The sequence below is a fragment of the Halyomorpha halys genome, unplaced genomic scaffold (genome assembly GCF_000696795.3).
Source record: "Halyomorpha halys isolate HHAL.00 unplaced genomic scaffold, Hhal_1.1 Scaffold1967.1, whole genome shotgun sequence".
Classification (NCBI taxonomy): Eukaryota; Metazoa; Arthropoda; class Insecta; order Hemiptera; family Pentatomidae; genus Halyomorpha; species Halyomorpha halys.
The window spans coordinates 21631-38325 of NW_027112357.1; the positions used below are offsets into that span (position 1 = coordinate 21631).

At 32.1% G+C, this 16695-nt stretch overlaps 2 protein-coding genes across 2 annotated transcripts in view; one reads left to right on the forward strand and one right to left on the reverse strand.

Annotated features, from left to right (window-relative positions):
* LOC106690912 (transmembrane protein 151B) overlaps positions 1-16695 on the reverse strand; it is a 46551-nt gene that overhangs the window by 4841 nt on the left and 25015 nt on the right. Inside the window, exon 2 of the mRNA XM_014436509.3 lies at positions 15030-15253. Within this exon, the coding sequence (XP_014291995.3) occupies positions 15030-15208 (179 nt within the window). The 5' untranslated portion in view covers positions 15209-15253. The remainder of the gene's footprint in view (positions 1-15029; positions 15254-16695) is intronic.
* LOC106690913 (dynein regulatory complex subunit 4) lies at positions 1312-10985 on the forward strand. The gene is made up of 4 exons (XM_014436510.2): positions 1312-1493; positions 5814-6584; positions 8006-8334; positions 10572-10985. The coding sequence occupies exons 2-4, from the start codon at positions 5823-5825 to the stop codon at positions 10861-10863; spliced, it is 1383 nt and encodes a 460-aa protein (XP_014291996.1). The 5' UTR covers positions 1312-1493; positions 5814-5822; the 3' UTR covers positions 10864-10985.

Here is a 16695-nt window from a genome sequence, read left to right on the forward strand (position 1 = left end):
TAGGAGCACTATATTTTCAAAACTACCAATAAGAAATCTAAGAGATCATCATTAAAATTAGATCAAATTTGCTAAAATGTATGCCCTACTAGAGCTATTTATGTTTAATAGTTCTCGAGAAATAGCTTTTTAAAAAGCAAGATTTCATAAAAATCAAAAAACTTTGTAACGTAAAGCTGTCTGTTAGCACTCAAATAAATGCTAGTTTAATGAGCTATAAAGTACTTTATGACGTTTATTTACGTAGGAGAAGTAGTTTTCATGAACTTTGCTAAAATAAATTTATTTATAGTTGTTCAGACAAATTTTCATTTGCCAAATTTATATTCATATGTGAATATCATAAAAACTACTACCACCTACGATGATAAGTGTCACAAACTACATTATAGAAAGTTTAATTTTCTTTATTTTGAGTATTGGCAGACCTATGTGCGTCTTTGTGCGTCTGGGTCTAGAGATATATTTTTTCGAAAATCCAACATTTTACGAACAACTAGAAATTAACATTATGTGAGTTTTTTTGTCAAATATCATAAAAACTACTACTCCTACAAAGTTAAACATTATTAACTATTTATAGTAAATTTAACTAGCTTTAATTTGAGTGCTGGCAGACATCTGTATGTCTAGTGGTTTCTGAAATAAAGTTTTTCATAAATCAAACTTATTGTCCGAACAACTATAAATCAATTTATTTTAGCAAATATCATGAAAACTTCTATTCCTACGAAGGTAAAGGTCTAACTTTATAGTACATTAAACTAGTTTTAATTTGATTGCTAGTAGACATCTGTACGTCACATAGCTTCTGAGATATAGATTTCTCAAAATAAATTATCTAACTACTGATATTTCAGTACATTTTTATGAAATGTTGCTTTTTAGAAAGCTATATCTCAAGAACTATTGGACGTAGATAGCTCTATTAGGGCTAATATTTCAGCAAATTTACTCTTCATTAAATAATGTTCCTTTAGATTTTCTAGTGTTGTCGGTAGTTTTTAAGATATAGAGCTCCGAATAAAAAATTAATTATTTTTAGTTTTGAAGGTTTTGAAACAGCCGCCATTTTTTATTCCTCCGACCTATACTTGGCAGACTCAGTTTTGACTAGTAATTATACATAGTTTTCATTAAATAAAACCCAAATTGGGGTGAGATAAACGCTTTTTTTCTTCCCCGCTCTTGTACTAATGTGTTCTTAGTTGTTTGAATAGATATTTTATTTTTTTTACACGTGCGGTAATCCAACATGGCGTATGCATTATTGAATAAAGTGATATTTCACAGCTGTTTAAAGAATGCAAATATACGCATTACATTAGATTTTTCGCGTTTATTTTCATATACATTAAAAATGAGTTACAGATGTTCGTAGATTGAGTTGGCTATACTTTCGGGGTTGATTGCATAACACAGTCCTTTCTATTAACGAACAGGATCAAAGAAACAGGAAATTGTCATAGCAGTTTCAATAGTCAAAAAGAGAGGTAATAATTTCAAAATAAATTATATTATATTGAAATAATAACAAATAATTTAATTAAATAAAACAAAAAACCCGACTAGGGAATTCACTCATTCGTACACTCTTATTTCTTCTAAGACACTGGATTGAGAAAACATATTAGTGGATTGTTAGTGATATCTATAAAATATAGTGAAACGATATATTCGGGTTGATATATCCAACTATTTTCTTAGAACGCATTAATACACTTCCTTTATGTTTACACGTACACATACTAGAGATTTTCGTTTGGTGGCATTCACAATTGCATTGGACGGAATATATGCTAAGGTTGGAAATAGAGTGTTTGCGATTTTTCTGTTTAATTTGTACTTAGTAAACAATGTTTTTGTTTTGGTGGTCTATTATTTTTTCAAATGTGTTTAATATTTGTATAAATATAAATATGAGACAAGCAAAAATAAATAAACATATTAATGGATCGTTAGTGATGTTGTTTTAAGAAATAATAAAACTTAGTATAGTGGTCGGATGCCTTCTACTAAACGCTGCGGCTGTTTGCACTTTGTACTTTGTAAACAATCTGTGTTTTGCTTGTAATAATATTTATATTTACAAAAATATTAAACATATTTGAAAAAATATTAGACAAACAAAATAAAAACATTGCTTATAAAGTACAAAGTAAACAGAAACATTGTAAAAACTCTCTTTTAAACCTTGTATATTCAGTAACATGCAACAGTGAATGTCACCAAACAAATATCCCTTGTGTATGTTCGACTCATCTAACTGAATATATCGTTCGTTATTTTTTAAATATATCACTAACAACCCACTAATATGTATTTTTAAGGAGGTATGCAATTACAACCCGTCTCTCGGTATATAGGAGTAATTTCATGAATCGGTATTTTCTAAAAATTATTATTGTATATTCTAACGTCCTGGTTTTCCATGTACTGGAATTTTATATTTTAATCGATTGGCTTCGACAAGAATATCGATGAATGTGATATCGACACTTTAGTTAAAGTATCGTGTGGAAAGGAGTGTCGATATTTTTGACTCTCCTAATCACGAGCAACGTCGAATACCTAATGTAGCCCAGAGTCGACGATAACACCAGTTCAGAATTGTAATGTTAGGTTTGAACAAGTTTTTGTCTATGTTTCTGTCCGAAATTTGATAACATGAACAACTAATTGTAAGCCAATACTAATAAGTTAAATCCTCTTCTTCTATAACTAAGTGGCTGCTACGCCTTAACAGAAATGAACTACGATTGCTAATAGCTCATTGCAGACTTAAAAGAAATCTTAAGAATTGTGGAGTACTTCTCGATGAAACCTGCCGCATATCTGGACAGGTCCCGGAAACTGCCCTCATTACATATCAGATTGTGAGCGGTACGCGTCACTAAGATGTAGGCTTCTAGGCTCTGATAGTATCCTAGAAAATGTAGCTTCCTCTATAAATTGGATGTCCCTTTCAAATTTCATTAGAAAGTCAAAAAGGTTCGATATAGAGGAATAAATGTTATAAAAAGAGTCATTCCATTGGTCTGTCTAAGGGATGGAAAAAGAACCAACAGACCTACTTCTTCCCATCATTACTGGTACCAGTAATTGTAACCTCTTGTACCATTTTAATATTTATGCTACTAATTGTATATTCTTAACCTTCTCTGCGATGTTATGGCTGCTGATATCAAAGAACAAAGTTATTTTTCTTGTCATTTAATTTGTTTATATTTAGCTCAATCATGTTCTGCCAAAATAATGCCAAATCCCCTCTACCAAAGATCGAGTAAGATATCCTAGGTTTACTTTATTTCTTGAGCAAGTAACAATTGATTACGTGATCAACAAAAAACTATGAAAAATAATATAATAATATATTAGGCATGATGGCCTTATTTAGAAAACAACTGTTAGTTATGTATGTTAAAGAGAAAAACCTCCTACAGTGTGTTTTAAAAGTGTTAGACCTACACGATGTTTCAGGGCTAAGTGGCCAAACTGAAAATATGAATTAAGGACTTCAAAACAAGAAAACAATTTCCTCTGATGATATGTCCGCAAACGCTTTGTTTAGGAGATATTCACACCTAAAGATTTTTATTGTTATGAATTATTTAGGTTATATGAAATAAATAAAACTTATTTATTTGTTCCAACTATTTTATTAATCAAATGTAAACATTAAATTCATATTCATATCATAAATGTTCAAAGTGATTTCCTTGAGTAATTACGTAAATAATTTCTAACAATGAAAATCTTTAGGTGTGAATATCTCCTAAACAAAGGGTTTACGGACATACCTTCAATGAAATTCTTTTCATGTTTTGAGGTCCTTAGTTCATATTTTCAGTTTGGCCACTTAACCCTGAAACATTGTACATAATACTACATATTACATTTTTAAGGTAAAGATCCTTTTCCATCCTCTTCACCAATATAACTTTGGTGTTTATTTATCCTAATAGTTAATTAAATGTTACTCAGCCTCGTTTAACATTCAAATGCTACATATCAGAATCTATGTGCGTTGTTAGCGTTAATGGCAGTGTAATATATGTTACCATGCCACTAGGAGCGCTGAATTATTTCAAAAGATTACGAAATATCAATTATATCAATTAGAAAAGGTATGTGGTCAGAAAGATCGAAACTTACGAACGACTAAAATAGCATAGCCGAATTTTATCAATCAAAATTTACTAGTAATTAAATGAAGAAGGAATCAACTGGATCCAGCCGTCAAAATAATTTATTTTTTACTCGATGTTAATATTTTATTTTATAAAAGAAATGAATTTTAGAGAATGATACTTTATTTATTTTTTTAACGCCGCTACATGAATTGGTATGAGAATAGAAATCTGACAACTGTTTCAGATTATGGTACTTGATTGGTAGACGAGGTAAAACGACTGAATGATGTACTTAAAATAGAAACTTAGCAGTAATCACCTAACGTATACTCACTATTTAAAAATACACTTCTTTGTGCTAAGGAGTTTACTTTATCTCTGGAATTTTGAGCAGTTTGCCTATCGGTAGGACGAGATAATATTCGAGCTAGGCACGCTCCAGCAGAAAACAATTCCTAGTACTCCAGTCATACCATTTACATTGTTTTTTCTTCATGAAAAAAAATTTACTTTAGGAAATAATATGTCAGTATAAGAAAGTAGAATTAAGCCATCACAACTTATCTTTTAGTTCAAAACCGTCAAAATGGGTTATTTTGAAGCCGATATTGGCCTTTGGTATTTTTCATGTTAGGCCCAGTTACACAGGAGTTCAGTCCTAATACCTCAGCTTCCTTAGAGTATATATGAAAGAAATAATTGCTAGTTTACTGTGCGTTTATATCTTTTTTTTTTATGCAATATATACGTTAAAAATTATAGGTTGATTTTTAATTACTGTGCAATTAATTTGTCTTTAATATAAATATGTTAAATGTTTCTAATGTTACTTAGTGCTTTAAAAGTTTATATTCATATTCTGAGGGAGTGGGATGGCTTAGTGGTCCGACGCTGAGCCACTAACTCTAATGATCAGGTTCAAATCAGGTTGTAGCAGATAATTTCAACATTTATAGTTATTTTTACTATAACTGTAGCCGTGAGTAAACCCTTTGGGTTCAGCAGCATACCCAGCCTCTGTAAAGTGGGGGATACCCTTAATCGGAGAAAAAACCTTGCGGTTGAGCGTGATCTTATACAAATCACCTCCTGGTACAACTGTTGTTCAAGAAACAGTACTGTACTTGTGACCCCTCATAGGTTGTAGTGGTACAGATTTCCCCCCAAAAAAATATATATAAAAGAAAAAAAATATATTGTCGTTAGAACATTCCATAAAAGAGACATTTTTGGTTTATTTCAACTTTAATATACATTTTACATTGAAATAAAATTAGGGTTAAATAATAAAAAAGGTATACCAAAAAAAGAAATTTGTATTCAATATATATATATAAAACTTATGAGCACTTGGACTGAAAGACTTAAAAAAAAAAGAAAAAGGGAATAGAATTGTAAGGCACGCTTACTAGAATGATACTGCTTTATTATCTCTGTGATGCTCCTTGTAGACATTATTGAGGCTTATTTACATATTCTTACTTTTTTTTGTTGTATTTAATGTATAGGTTTTTCTTTGTATATATTTATGTCATATTTTGATTCAAATGTATATATAGACGAGCTGGACTCAATAAAGTGTTTGAGTAACAGCCTAAATAGTTGGTCATTTCTCTCTTTTCTAAGTCTTTGATTTACCAAACGTTTAACTTATATATATATTATACCATTTTTTTAAAGGATTAAACAATGGCGAAAGCTCCAGTAGAAATAATTGTAGATGGGAAGAATATAAATGACATGCAATGGGCACCCCTCCAAAAACATATTGTTGAAATGACTCACTCGCTAATATTAGAAAGAGGAGAAAGAACTAAAGCTAGGAAAGAATGTGATGTAATTCGCACTTTTTGGGAAAATACAGAGAAAGAATTAGAAGAGGCAAAAGCGGAAGTGGTGAAAAAATATTTACAGGTAAGTGTTCTGTGGGACCAGTACAAAGAACCTTATAAAGAAATACACCAGGAAATGACATTTCAAAAATTCATGTTGAACTTTGAAGCGCAATATAATGAAAAAGAATGCAGAAAACGAGCTGACCTAGTCAGTACCAAGTGGGAGAAAGAAGTGTTGCCTAAAATGATGGAAATAAAAACCAAAGAGGCTCTAAGATTCGACAAAAAGCAGGATGAGTTGAATAAAGAATACAAAGAAGCTCAGAAAGATTACGAGAAAATAATAGAAAATGCAGTCAAAAGAACCGAAGACAAAATGCTTGATTGGGAGGTGGTACTTTACCAAAGAACTTTGGTACGAAAGAGATATCATGATCTCCAATTCCTTCTGAAAAAGTTCTTCTGCTGTGAACAGAAGAATTTGCTCATTCATGAACTAAAAGATGGCCATAAAGTAAACTTTGAGAAGATCAGAGCCTTCATAAGGGAGCGCATCGAAGGTGATTTATTGCAGATTGTATCTTTGAGCCAGAATATTGAAAAACTAAGTAATGAGGTAATTCATTTTTGTCATAATTTACAATAGTTTTTACTTTTTTTTGGGGGGGGATGGAATTGATTATTTTTAGCTGTAGAACCTTGCATGATTTGTATAACCTTAACTTTTGACAATCAAAATATGATGCGGTGCGCGCACATAACTTTCACCTACCACTCCAATGAGAGTTGAAATTAATCCTTTCTCCTTTAAACATACATTCTCTCATTATTCACTGTGAAAATACTTTCCCGAACTTTCGGTTGACAATTTGGTTAAACCCAATTTCAAAAGTTTTTAGAAAGGTACTTTCAATATTACTTCTCGCTGCAAAATTATAATATATTTAACTATGTCAGAAATATGAAACTGCAACTATTTACATTCTGCTCCTATTATAACTCCTTAAAATCATTGAACGATCATCACCTGTGAACTGAAAGGCTTATAATATGACTAGTTAAGTGAAATAAAAAAAAAAAATAGTTATTTATTAAGTATGAAGACGAAAAAATATATCACACTGGCAAAAAGGACTAGCAAAATGCATGTCACAACATCAGTTTAGGCTTTGTGATGACGCAGGGAATGCTCTATTACCTTCCGCAACTTTTTATGTTTTTTTATTTTTATTTATTTAAGCGTTTGGACTACTAGGGCCATTTACACAACCTTCTATGTAACACATTTTTATTTCTAAAATATTTGGATTTCCAACGATATATAATACGGTTGTAATGCTACTTTTTTTTTTTCGGAAGTTCATTTTCGACCTTTAAAAAATATTTTTTTCTACTATCTTCTAATTTAATTATCGAATCTTTTCTTATTTCATATTTATTGTAATATCGTGTAATATATAACGAAGATGGTCCGGGTGAATTCAAATAGTAATTGAACTAATTATACTGAACCAAGAATTCGCCTCTCTTTGCAAAGCGTCATCAGGCCTAAAAAAGATACAAACAACTAAAATAATGTAATAAAGTAAGAGAATAGATAATATGAAATAAGAGTTAACTAAGATCTGGCTAAGGTCTAAATATAATATAAAATTAGGCTCTATACAGACGTCAAAACATCACGGTGACCTTTTTTTTTGTTTTGTTTTTTATGACCTTCTTCTTGATCATCACTGGCATAAAAGGGGGGAGGGTGTTTATCTGTTCTAACCATCGTAGGGGGGTCAGGTTTTCCCTCCCAGGCCGGATTCGGTCCGGTGGAGCTGCAGTCACGAGGCAGTTAAATTTATTACTCTTAACTCCCTTGGCAACGAACAGCGCAACATCCCAGCAACAGTTGCAGTTGTTAAGGTATTCCTATTTTCAATTCTATATCGATTCGCTATTCAAAACTTGGAAAAAGAAGTAGTGAAGAATTACTCCCCTTCCTTACAGTTTTAATTTTTTATTCTTTTAATTTGTTTTTTCTACTTTTAGAAGCAATCCACGAGTAAGGACATAGAACATTATAAAATGTTGCTGAAAGAGAAACAAGATCAACTAAAGGACCTTGATAAAACCGTGAAATTATGTGAATTAAGGATTAATTCTTACAAACAAAATATGGATTTAGCGATCAGGAGTGAAAAAAAAATGGAAAAATTGAATAAAGATAAAATCGGGTATGATGAACGACGAAGTGAGCTCGAAAAAGAAATAAAGAGAAGACAGGAGGAGAAACGTTTGTATCTGACTCTTCTTGAAAATCTTAGAGAAGACGTCAAGAAATTGCAAAACCAATATTTTGGCGATATTTTTGATGATGTGTAAGTTTTGATTTTATTTATTGAATTAAAATCAACCTCAATGTGAGTTTATTTCTACAGAACACTAAGTATTTAAAGAAAAAATTACAAAAACAAATATATATAATTTTGTTTAAATATTATTAAGAACTTGGTCCCAAATTTTCACTATTTGGCCTCAAACTATCACATTATTAGATAAGCTCATTGAGCTTCCGTCGATTTAATGTTCTTACTAGTGCATTGACATTGAGGAGATAGCCTCAGCATTCGTGTGTCCTTATAGTCGCTCTTGATGTGATTGCTTGATTTTTATTTTATTTCTTCTTCAACTGTGTTGCCATTCGGTGAAGGTTATTTTACCAGGGTACATTGACGATTCCTGTAAGAACTTTATTTTAATATTCTATAAATCCTGTGGTGAAGTCTCTTGTGCACAGTTATATTCCATAGTAGAAGGTGGTTTTAGGACTTTTTTGTATAAAAAAAGCTTGTTAAAACAGAGTGATATGATGTTCTATATAAATAAATAATACATTTCTTCATACATCAACTCTAACTCTAATGTTTTTTTTTTTTTTTGTTTTTTTTAAATTTATTTATTGCTATTTACAACTGTACATTATAATACAATTAGTAAATTTGATCTCAGTAAAATCGGAGAGTTACAGGCGTGTAGAGAAACTACCCATTGGTAGCACTGTAATGACGTGTTACATTAGCAGGTATCGTGGCCATCTTCTTTTCAAGCGCCTCAGAGGATTGTCAGGAATGGAACAGTAAGCAAGGTTAAAAACTAGTGGGTTTGGGTGGTTAGGGAGTTTATAATGGAAGAGTGATATCTGGTTCGGGTTAGATCGGCTACATATGGAACATTAAGGTCTTTATGTATGATTTTATTTGTGACAAAGTAAGGAGCAATAAGTAATTAAAAATTGAGGATTTTACGAAGGATTTTGGAAACGAGAGGAATTCGAAGGTTTAGTGGAGCCCCAAAGCTCAACTTCGTATGTCCAGATTGGCCTTATTGCATTCATGTAGATCAGTCTTTTGTAATGAATTGGAAGTTTAGACCGTTCGTTTAGTAAGTGCTGTAAAAGTCGAAATCGACGTGAAGGTTCCTGTCTTTTCAGTCTTGTGAGAGGATTCCAGGTTAGTCGTTTGTCCAGAAGTAGTCCAAGGTAGCGGATCTGTTCGACAGTAGGGCAGTCGGTAGGTTTACGACGAGGTGTAAAGGCGAATGGATGGGATTTAATTTAATCCTCGTATTTCAACACTATTATTCGACGGCTGTGATATGGGTTTCAAGAGTTTGGGATGCAATCAAAGGGTTATTATTAACAACGAGCACACATGTGTCATCAGCATAAGTGGTGAGGGCAGTGTTAGGATTGGTTGGGATGTCAGCTGTATAGACGGTGTAGAGGATGGGACCGAGGAACACCAGCGGACTGAGAATAGAGGAAAGAATAGGAACCGTTGTGGTTTACTTGGTATAATCTATCGATGAGAAAGGAACGGATGATGAGAAAGTATGTAGAAGGTACTAAGTCTTTGAATGATAGATATCTCTGAAGGATGAAATGCTTTTGTTGTTTTAACATACTCTTTCCATCGAAGCTTTTCATCCAAGGTCATCCAGAGATATTTGGTTTGATTGGATTATAAGATCACTTCCTCTTTATTGTGGTTGGCAGATATAGGATTTTATTGGGCGTAAAATCAACATGAATCGAAGTAGTATTATTTTCTATTTTGAGATTACCTCTTTATAGTGGCTGTTGCTGTATTTCATTTCCTAACAGTTTCTTGGTTATCATTTCCTATGGAAAGAATTGGAGCATCGCCAGTAAAGGTAGCCGTTTCAGTCTCCAGGATATCAGAGATATAGAGCAGCAAGATTAGGTGGTTTAAGGTCGCATAATCACTTGCGGAGGCGTGGGGGAGAACAAACTAGTAGCATATGAGCACTCATGGACAGGATGCTCAGTCTGTGCTGCAAGCTGTCTGATCTGGTGCCTAAATACAAATTCAACATGGACTGGCGAACCGAAAATAGGCTGTCACCAGTTTTTCACATTTATTTATTCCACCCATTTAAAAATACAATAGGAAGATTTATTATTAAATATATTTTTTAAAATCTCATTTTAAGTTTTATAATTCGACAGTCAATTTCTTAAATAGAACTACTAACTGCTAAATTAAAATAAAAATGATAATAACTAGAAACATTAATTTAATTATTTATTTTCTAGGTTGAAAAGACACATGGTGAACCTAAAAGAGTTCGACACTTTGTTTGAGGAATACCAAAAGAAATCTCCAAACTTGGCACGACAAGCGAAGAAAAAATTCTTTTTTGAAAAAGGTTTTTTAGAACAATTTCCATTGTTAGTAACGAGGGAAATCAAAGGGCACAATGACTTCATCGAGTCGGCGATGGAGAAGCTGAAGCAGATAGGCATTCAGCATAGCCCACAGTTCGTCCACATCACCTCTGAATCCTTCCCAACTGGCTCGGGACCTGCGGGCCTCACCTGCTTCTAGAACAGGATCAAATTTTCATAAAAATATATATTAATTATTATTATAGAAATTTCCTCTGAGTTAACTTTACCAGCACTGGCCAATGATTCAGCATTTCATTAAAAATATAACTTTATACGTTATATATAGTTATTACTATTATGTAGTATTATATAACTATATACTATATATAGTAATAATAAAGGCTTAGCAAACCCGAAAGTTCGATGCCGATACCACCAATCACTATATAGAGGCATTTGTCCAGTGATGCCCATCCAAACCCAATTCTACCAGATCAGTTTTGACTCAATCCTACCACCTACACCTCGTAGCCAGAGCATCCGAAAATTTCATTTTTATTTAAACACTCTACATAATCTGGGTATGTCAGTTACATTTATATGGATTCCAAGTCATATAGGATTCGCAGGGAATGAACTAGCCGATCACGCAGCAAGGAAAGCAGTCGCGCTTCCGGGACGGGGTGGTGCAACTTTTAACACCATCAGAAATGAACAAAACCTTTGAAAAGGAAGTCCAAGATAAATGGAAATTTTTGAGGAATGAAAATCCAAGGAGTAAACCATAAATTATTAAAAATGACGTAAAGGCCTTTAGGTACCCACCTCCAGCCGCAAATGCCGCAGAGAGGAGTTCGTACTGACCAGGCAGTGAAGAGGTCACACGAGGATCACCCACTCCAGTCTTATTTCAAAACAAAGGCCTCCGAACTGCCAGTATTGCAAAAACTATTTGACAATTAGTCATATTTTACAAGAATGCCCATATTTTACATCACACCTTAATAACTTAGGATTAAACCCGGATATTTCAGTAACCCTCAGAGATGATGATAACTGGTAATATGTTTTCTGTAGGATAACAGTGAAATTGGTGTTTCAGTTTTTAAAATCAAGGGGTTTACTGACAGGATTGGACGGACAAAAAATAATAAAATTTAACAAATAAATAAACAAAATAAGAAATAAAATTAAACAAATGTAAGAAAAATTAAATGAGGTATAAATGGCGTTTATGACCTGTGATGTTTTGCGCCACTGAACAAAAACAAAGAAACAAACCAACTGTTCTGTCTTTCTTTGGACGTTTACCCGTCGGTTCAGTGTTATATATTTTTATTTCTTTTGTACATTTCCCATGCCATGAAAGGGCATACTACATATATTATATATTTACATTACAAAACATTTGAGTATATATAATTTGTTACATTGTTTATAACATTTAAAAAAAAATTAAAACAAAAACGAAAAACAAAACACATAATTAATAATAAAAAAAAAGAAATGATAATAACAAAAAAAAAGTAAAGATAAAAAAAAGAAATATACACAAACAAGAGGTTTTAGATTGTCCTTCTATAATTAGTCAGCTGGTCAAAGTCAATTTGTTTTATGAATTTTAGCAAGTTTGTCTTAAATTTAGTAAAAATATGTGTTTTGGTTCAGGCCAATTTCCTTGTTTCAGTATTACATCTTGTATTAGCTGAACTCTTTGTCGGTCATATAGCTTACATTCATAAAGTATATGTTTGAAATTGTGCACTTGTCCATCTTCGTCACACTTGTCAGTCGTCATAATATTAAATCGTTTTAAGTAATATTTTGTGTTACCATGTTCTGTAAGGAGTTGTGTCAATGTGTATTCTGTGCTGTGTATTTGTTTGTGATTATGTAATGTTATTCTTGGAATGTATTTGTGAAGGCTAGGTGATTTATTGGAAGCATTCTACATTGTGTTCCAACTTGCAACGAGCTCATTGGTAATGAGATTTATGATATGGGAGATAGGAGCCTTGCTGTAAACGAGTCAGCTCTTTCGTTACCCTCTACACCCGAGTAGAGGGTAACGATAGAGCTGACTCATTGGCCAAAGAGGCAGCCAGCAACGGAACCATACAGTCCTCTTATACAAATATATATATAAAATTTTATATTCGTAACAAATATATATATATAAAATTTTAGGGAACCTTTCGCAACTAAGCCCTACAACCTTACATATATTATTTACTGCAATGGTATAACATAAATTATATTAACCGGATACATGAATTACAGTAAGGGTACAATGCGACGTTAAGTACTGTTCAACATTCACAGGTGAAATCTTCCTTTTTCTTTCTGAACATGTTACGTAGTACTTTATTTTCAAAAGCCTCAAAGCGCTGTTCGTCACTAAGAGAAAAGAAAGAGGCCAGGTTTCGGGTCCGTAAAGAACAGTAACAAGGATAATGATTTTGTAAATAATAACCTTTAAGTTTCTGGACAGAAGGCGCGCGCTAAGTAATTTCGAAATGGAAAAATAACAATCATTTACGGTATTTAACCTCACCTTTATTTCTTTAGCAATGTCGCTTTTTCTATTTATTGCAGAGCATTAATATTGAAACCTCTCTACCTGTTCAAATGTATTTCCTCCTATATCAGTATCACCGAAATTATTCCTATTTCTACTGCTAACCATACATTTTGTTTTATCCGTCTTTGTTTCCCGAGCTAGTTCCTTACTAGATTTTATCAAAGTAGTGGTATTTGGCTAAGAATTCATTTTCACTTCAAGGATTCCTGAAATGAGCTCAATCTTTTCTGTCTCGGCCACTAGTTCTAGTTTGGCTCGTTTACTTCATGACGGAAAAGCATACGTAGAGATCGGATTTCCAAGTTATTGCTCATGTTATTTCGGGATGTAACACAATCTATTGTCTTTCCGTTTTATGATCTACGAAATAATATATTGAAAATTAATATTGCATATAATGCTCTTATTGGGACAAATTACTAGATTTTTATTTGAATTGCATATTTTTAACATTCAGCTTAAAATAGAATATTTTGATTTCAATGGCATAAAGTTGGATGCTCAAACTAACCCATATGATCAAATTTAAGTATGTATTTCAATATTTATTTATTAATCAATAAATAAATATATATGTCAATATTTATTAGTCTCTTGTTTACATCTCCACTCGTCACATCAGCCCTACAGAAAAAAATATATTTGGGGTCGAAACATCGACAATGAATACATAGTTGTGTACTATTATCTGTTCTTCTTGACTGCATCCCTGACCAACTCCTTAAAATGTCTTTATTTTAATTTTGTTTTATATTTTTTTTCATATCTAATTTTTCGTTCTTAATTGAAAAATGTGAGATAAGGCAACAGTTTATTAATACGTAAAGAGTTGGATTCAGTGTAAAAAAATACAATAAATACGGTCAAACAAAAGTGATAAATATTCTTGGAATAGAAGAATAAATGCGGAAACCCACTTTGTTTTTATACATATATAAATTGTTTTTCTTTAAATAAAAAAATAACGGAGCTTATAATATCATCCATAAAGCAGTAACAATAAATACAAAAGCTCAACTTTAAAAGAGAAATAATTATTTTTGTCATTGTACAAGATTAACTTACACTTAGCTCTTCAATAATAAACCAAATTTTAAGATTTAATCAAAGTAGTTTGGTTATTATTTACAAGATCCTTTAGAGTTTACTTTCATTTCAGAATGAGATATAAAAAAAATGAAAAAATAAAATTCATTTTTGTGCAGAAAAATCTCAGAATGTTTAAATTCTTTCAATAATTCCAAAACGCAAAAATTTCGTGCAATATATATCACTAGTGTCAATGTAACATCCTTGATGCTCAATGATTTAAATATATCCTCATAGTTCGAAGTCCTGGTTCAATTTGTTACACCATAACATTTTCATAACTTCATGTGAAAAAAATATCTTATTCATTATTTTATTAAATTAATTAGCTTATTGGTAAGATTTTCATTAACGTCAGAAATGCGTTAAATATGATAGAAACTAATCTAAAAAATTATTTATAGATAGATGTATGTTCTATGGGGTGGAGTTGTTGTATCGGTCTCTTATACAAAACAACAAATTCTTAAAGTGAACAATAATAGGGAACAGAATACAGTAATCACTTATTTGAAAAACCAGTCAGTTATATCAGTATTATTTTGAATCAATAAATATTTATATTAATAATTTCTCAAGTTGTAAAGACTTCCTCTGGATGTGTATTTTGTGAAGAGATTCACAAAACTTTCACTTATTTCTACCTGTGATTTTTACTATCCAGTTGTATTATATTGCCAAAAACAATAATAAAAATAAATAAATAAACTCACCAGACGATAGGTTGGGCTTCCTTCATGGCCTCTACCCTCTGGAGCACGGTGTCAACTCCCACCCTGTAGCCGAGTTCTATCCTGGCCGTGCAGTGCCAGCACTCGACCAGGTAGATGAGGTACAGCATCGCCATGAAGGCCACCGGGATGTAGACGTAGCCCTCGTCGCAGGGGGACATCGTCCGGTTCGACTTGATTGGGTAGCGGGAGAAGTTCACCACCACCTAGGGAAAGAGTAACAACGAGGTTATTAATCTTCTATACAACATAAAAAGATATTTAAAAACTGAAAAAATAAAACAAAGAAGACTTTAAAATTATGTTTGTTATAAAATTACTACATGAAATGTATTGCTTATTGAATACAAAAATCTGATTCGGTCCGGTCATTACAAACCTTTCACTTACCACATTATCTTCGTCCTGAAATTTTGTTTAGATTGATAGACCCGCTAAAGCTATTTCTATGATTTTCCAAAAAAAATAAAAATAAATCTGAAGACCAGAAAAGGCATAAATTAAAAAAAAATCCACTTTATTTTCTGTTGTTATAGAAATTTCGTATTTTAGGGTTTCTGTAGGTGGAAATAAAGTATATTAACTTTGTTCCTGCCAAGAATACAACAGTTAAACAAATTATAACTTAGCCGTGTAGACGCGAATGCGATCGAAACAGGGAGCGGTCTTGACTTTATTTTATTACAACTCCTGTCACTATTTTTCCTTTCATCTAGTTATTCGTAAAATTCTTTAATATTGTGTATTTATTCATTATTAATTGTTGCTAACGATGTAAACCAATTATTTATGTCAAATAAGCCAAATTAAAGGCACTTTAGGGAAAAAAAGCATAAAAATAAATAAAATCTAAAAAAGTTTTGTGCTGGGAAATGCGGTTCTTAAGTTGGTTTTTAGTTTCGCCGATATAAAAGGAATTGCAACATGGAGGACACGAGTAACGGTCCCTCCTGTCCTCAACCGTCTCAACCACTCCACCCCTTTTTCAGTAAAGGTCCATTCCGTATATATTCTTTCTGACAATATTAAAAAATCCTTAAGATCCACTATTCCCACCCTACGTCTTGGCTTGAAGTCCCACAAAAAAATTTTCTATAATTTTTTCCAAATTAAAATGTTGCCAATTCCTTCTATATCGGCGAAACTAAAAACCAACATAAGAACCGCATTTCCCAGCACAAAACTTCTGTCAACTCCTGTAATCCACTTGCCCTTAAAATATCAGAACACGCTTGAAGCCTGAATCATTCTTTTAATTTCGACAATCCTTCAATTCTTGCCACTATTCCCAACCATAAAAAACGCCTTATCTCGGAGTCCATTTACATAAATTTAACGGAGAATTCCGTCAATCATAAAGTTGATAATGACTGCATCTCCCTTACATACCAACACATTTTGAACCTATTAAAACCCTCATAATACTTCTTTTCTCTTCGTTCTGCATTTCAGAAGCCCACTTTCCTGTCATCTATTTTTTTTCTAAATTCTCCCCACATATTGACTTATTTTTATATTTACTATCCTTCCTTTTTCATTTATATTCATGTATCTTATTTTTTAATTTATATTCATGTATCTTATTTTTTAATTTATTTTCATGTGTTACCTACTTCAGTGTACATATATTAATTACTTTATTTTTAAT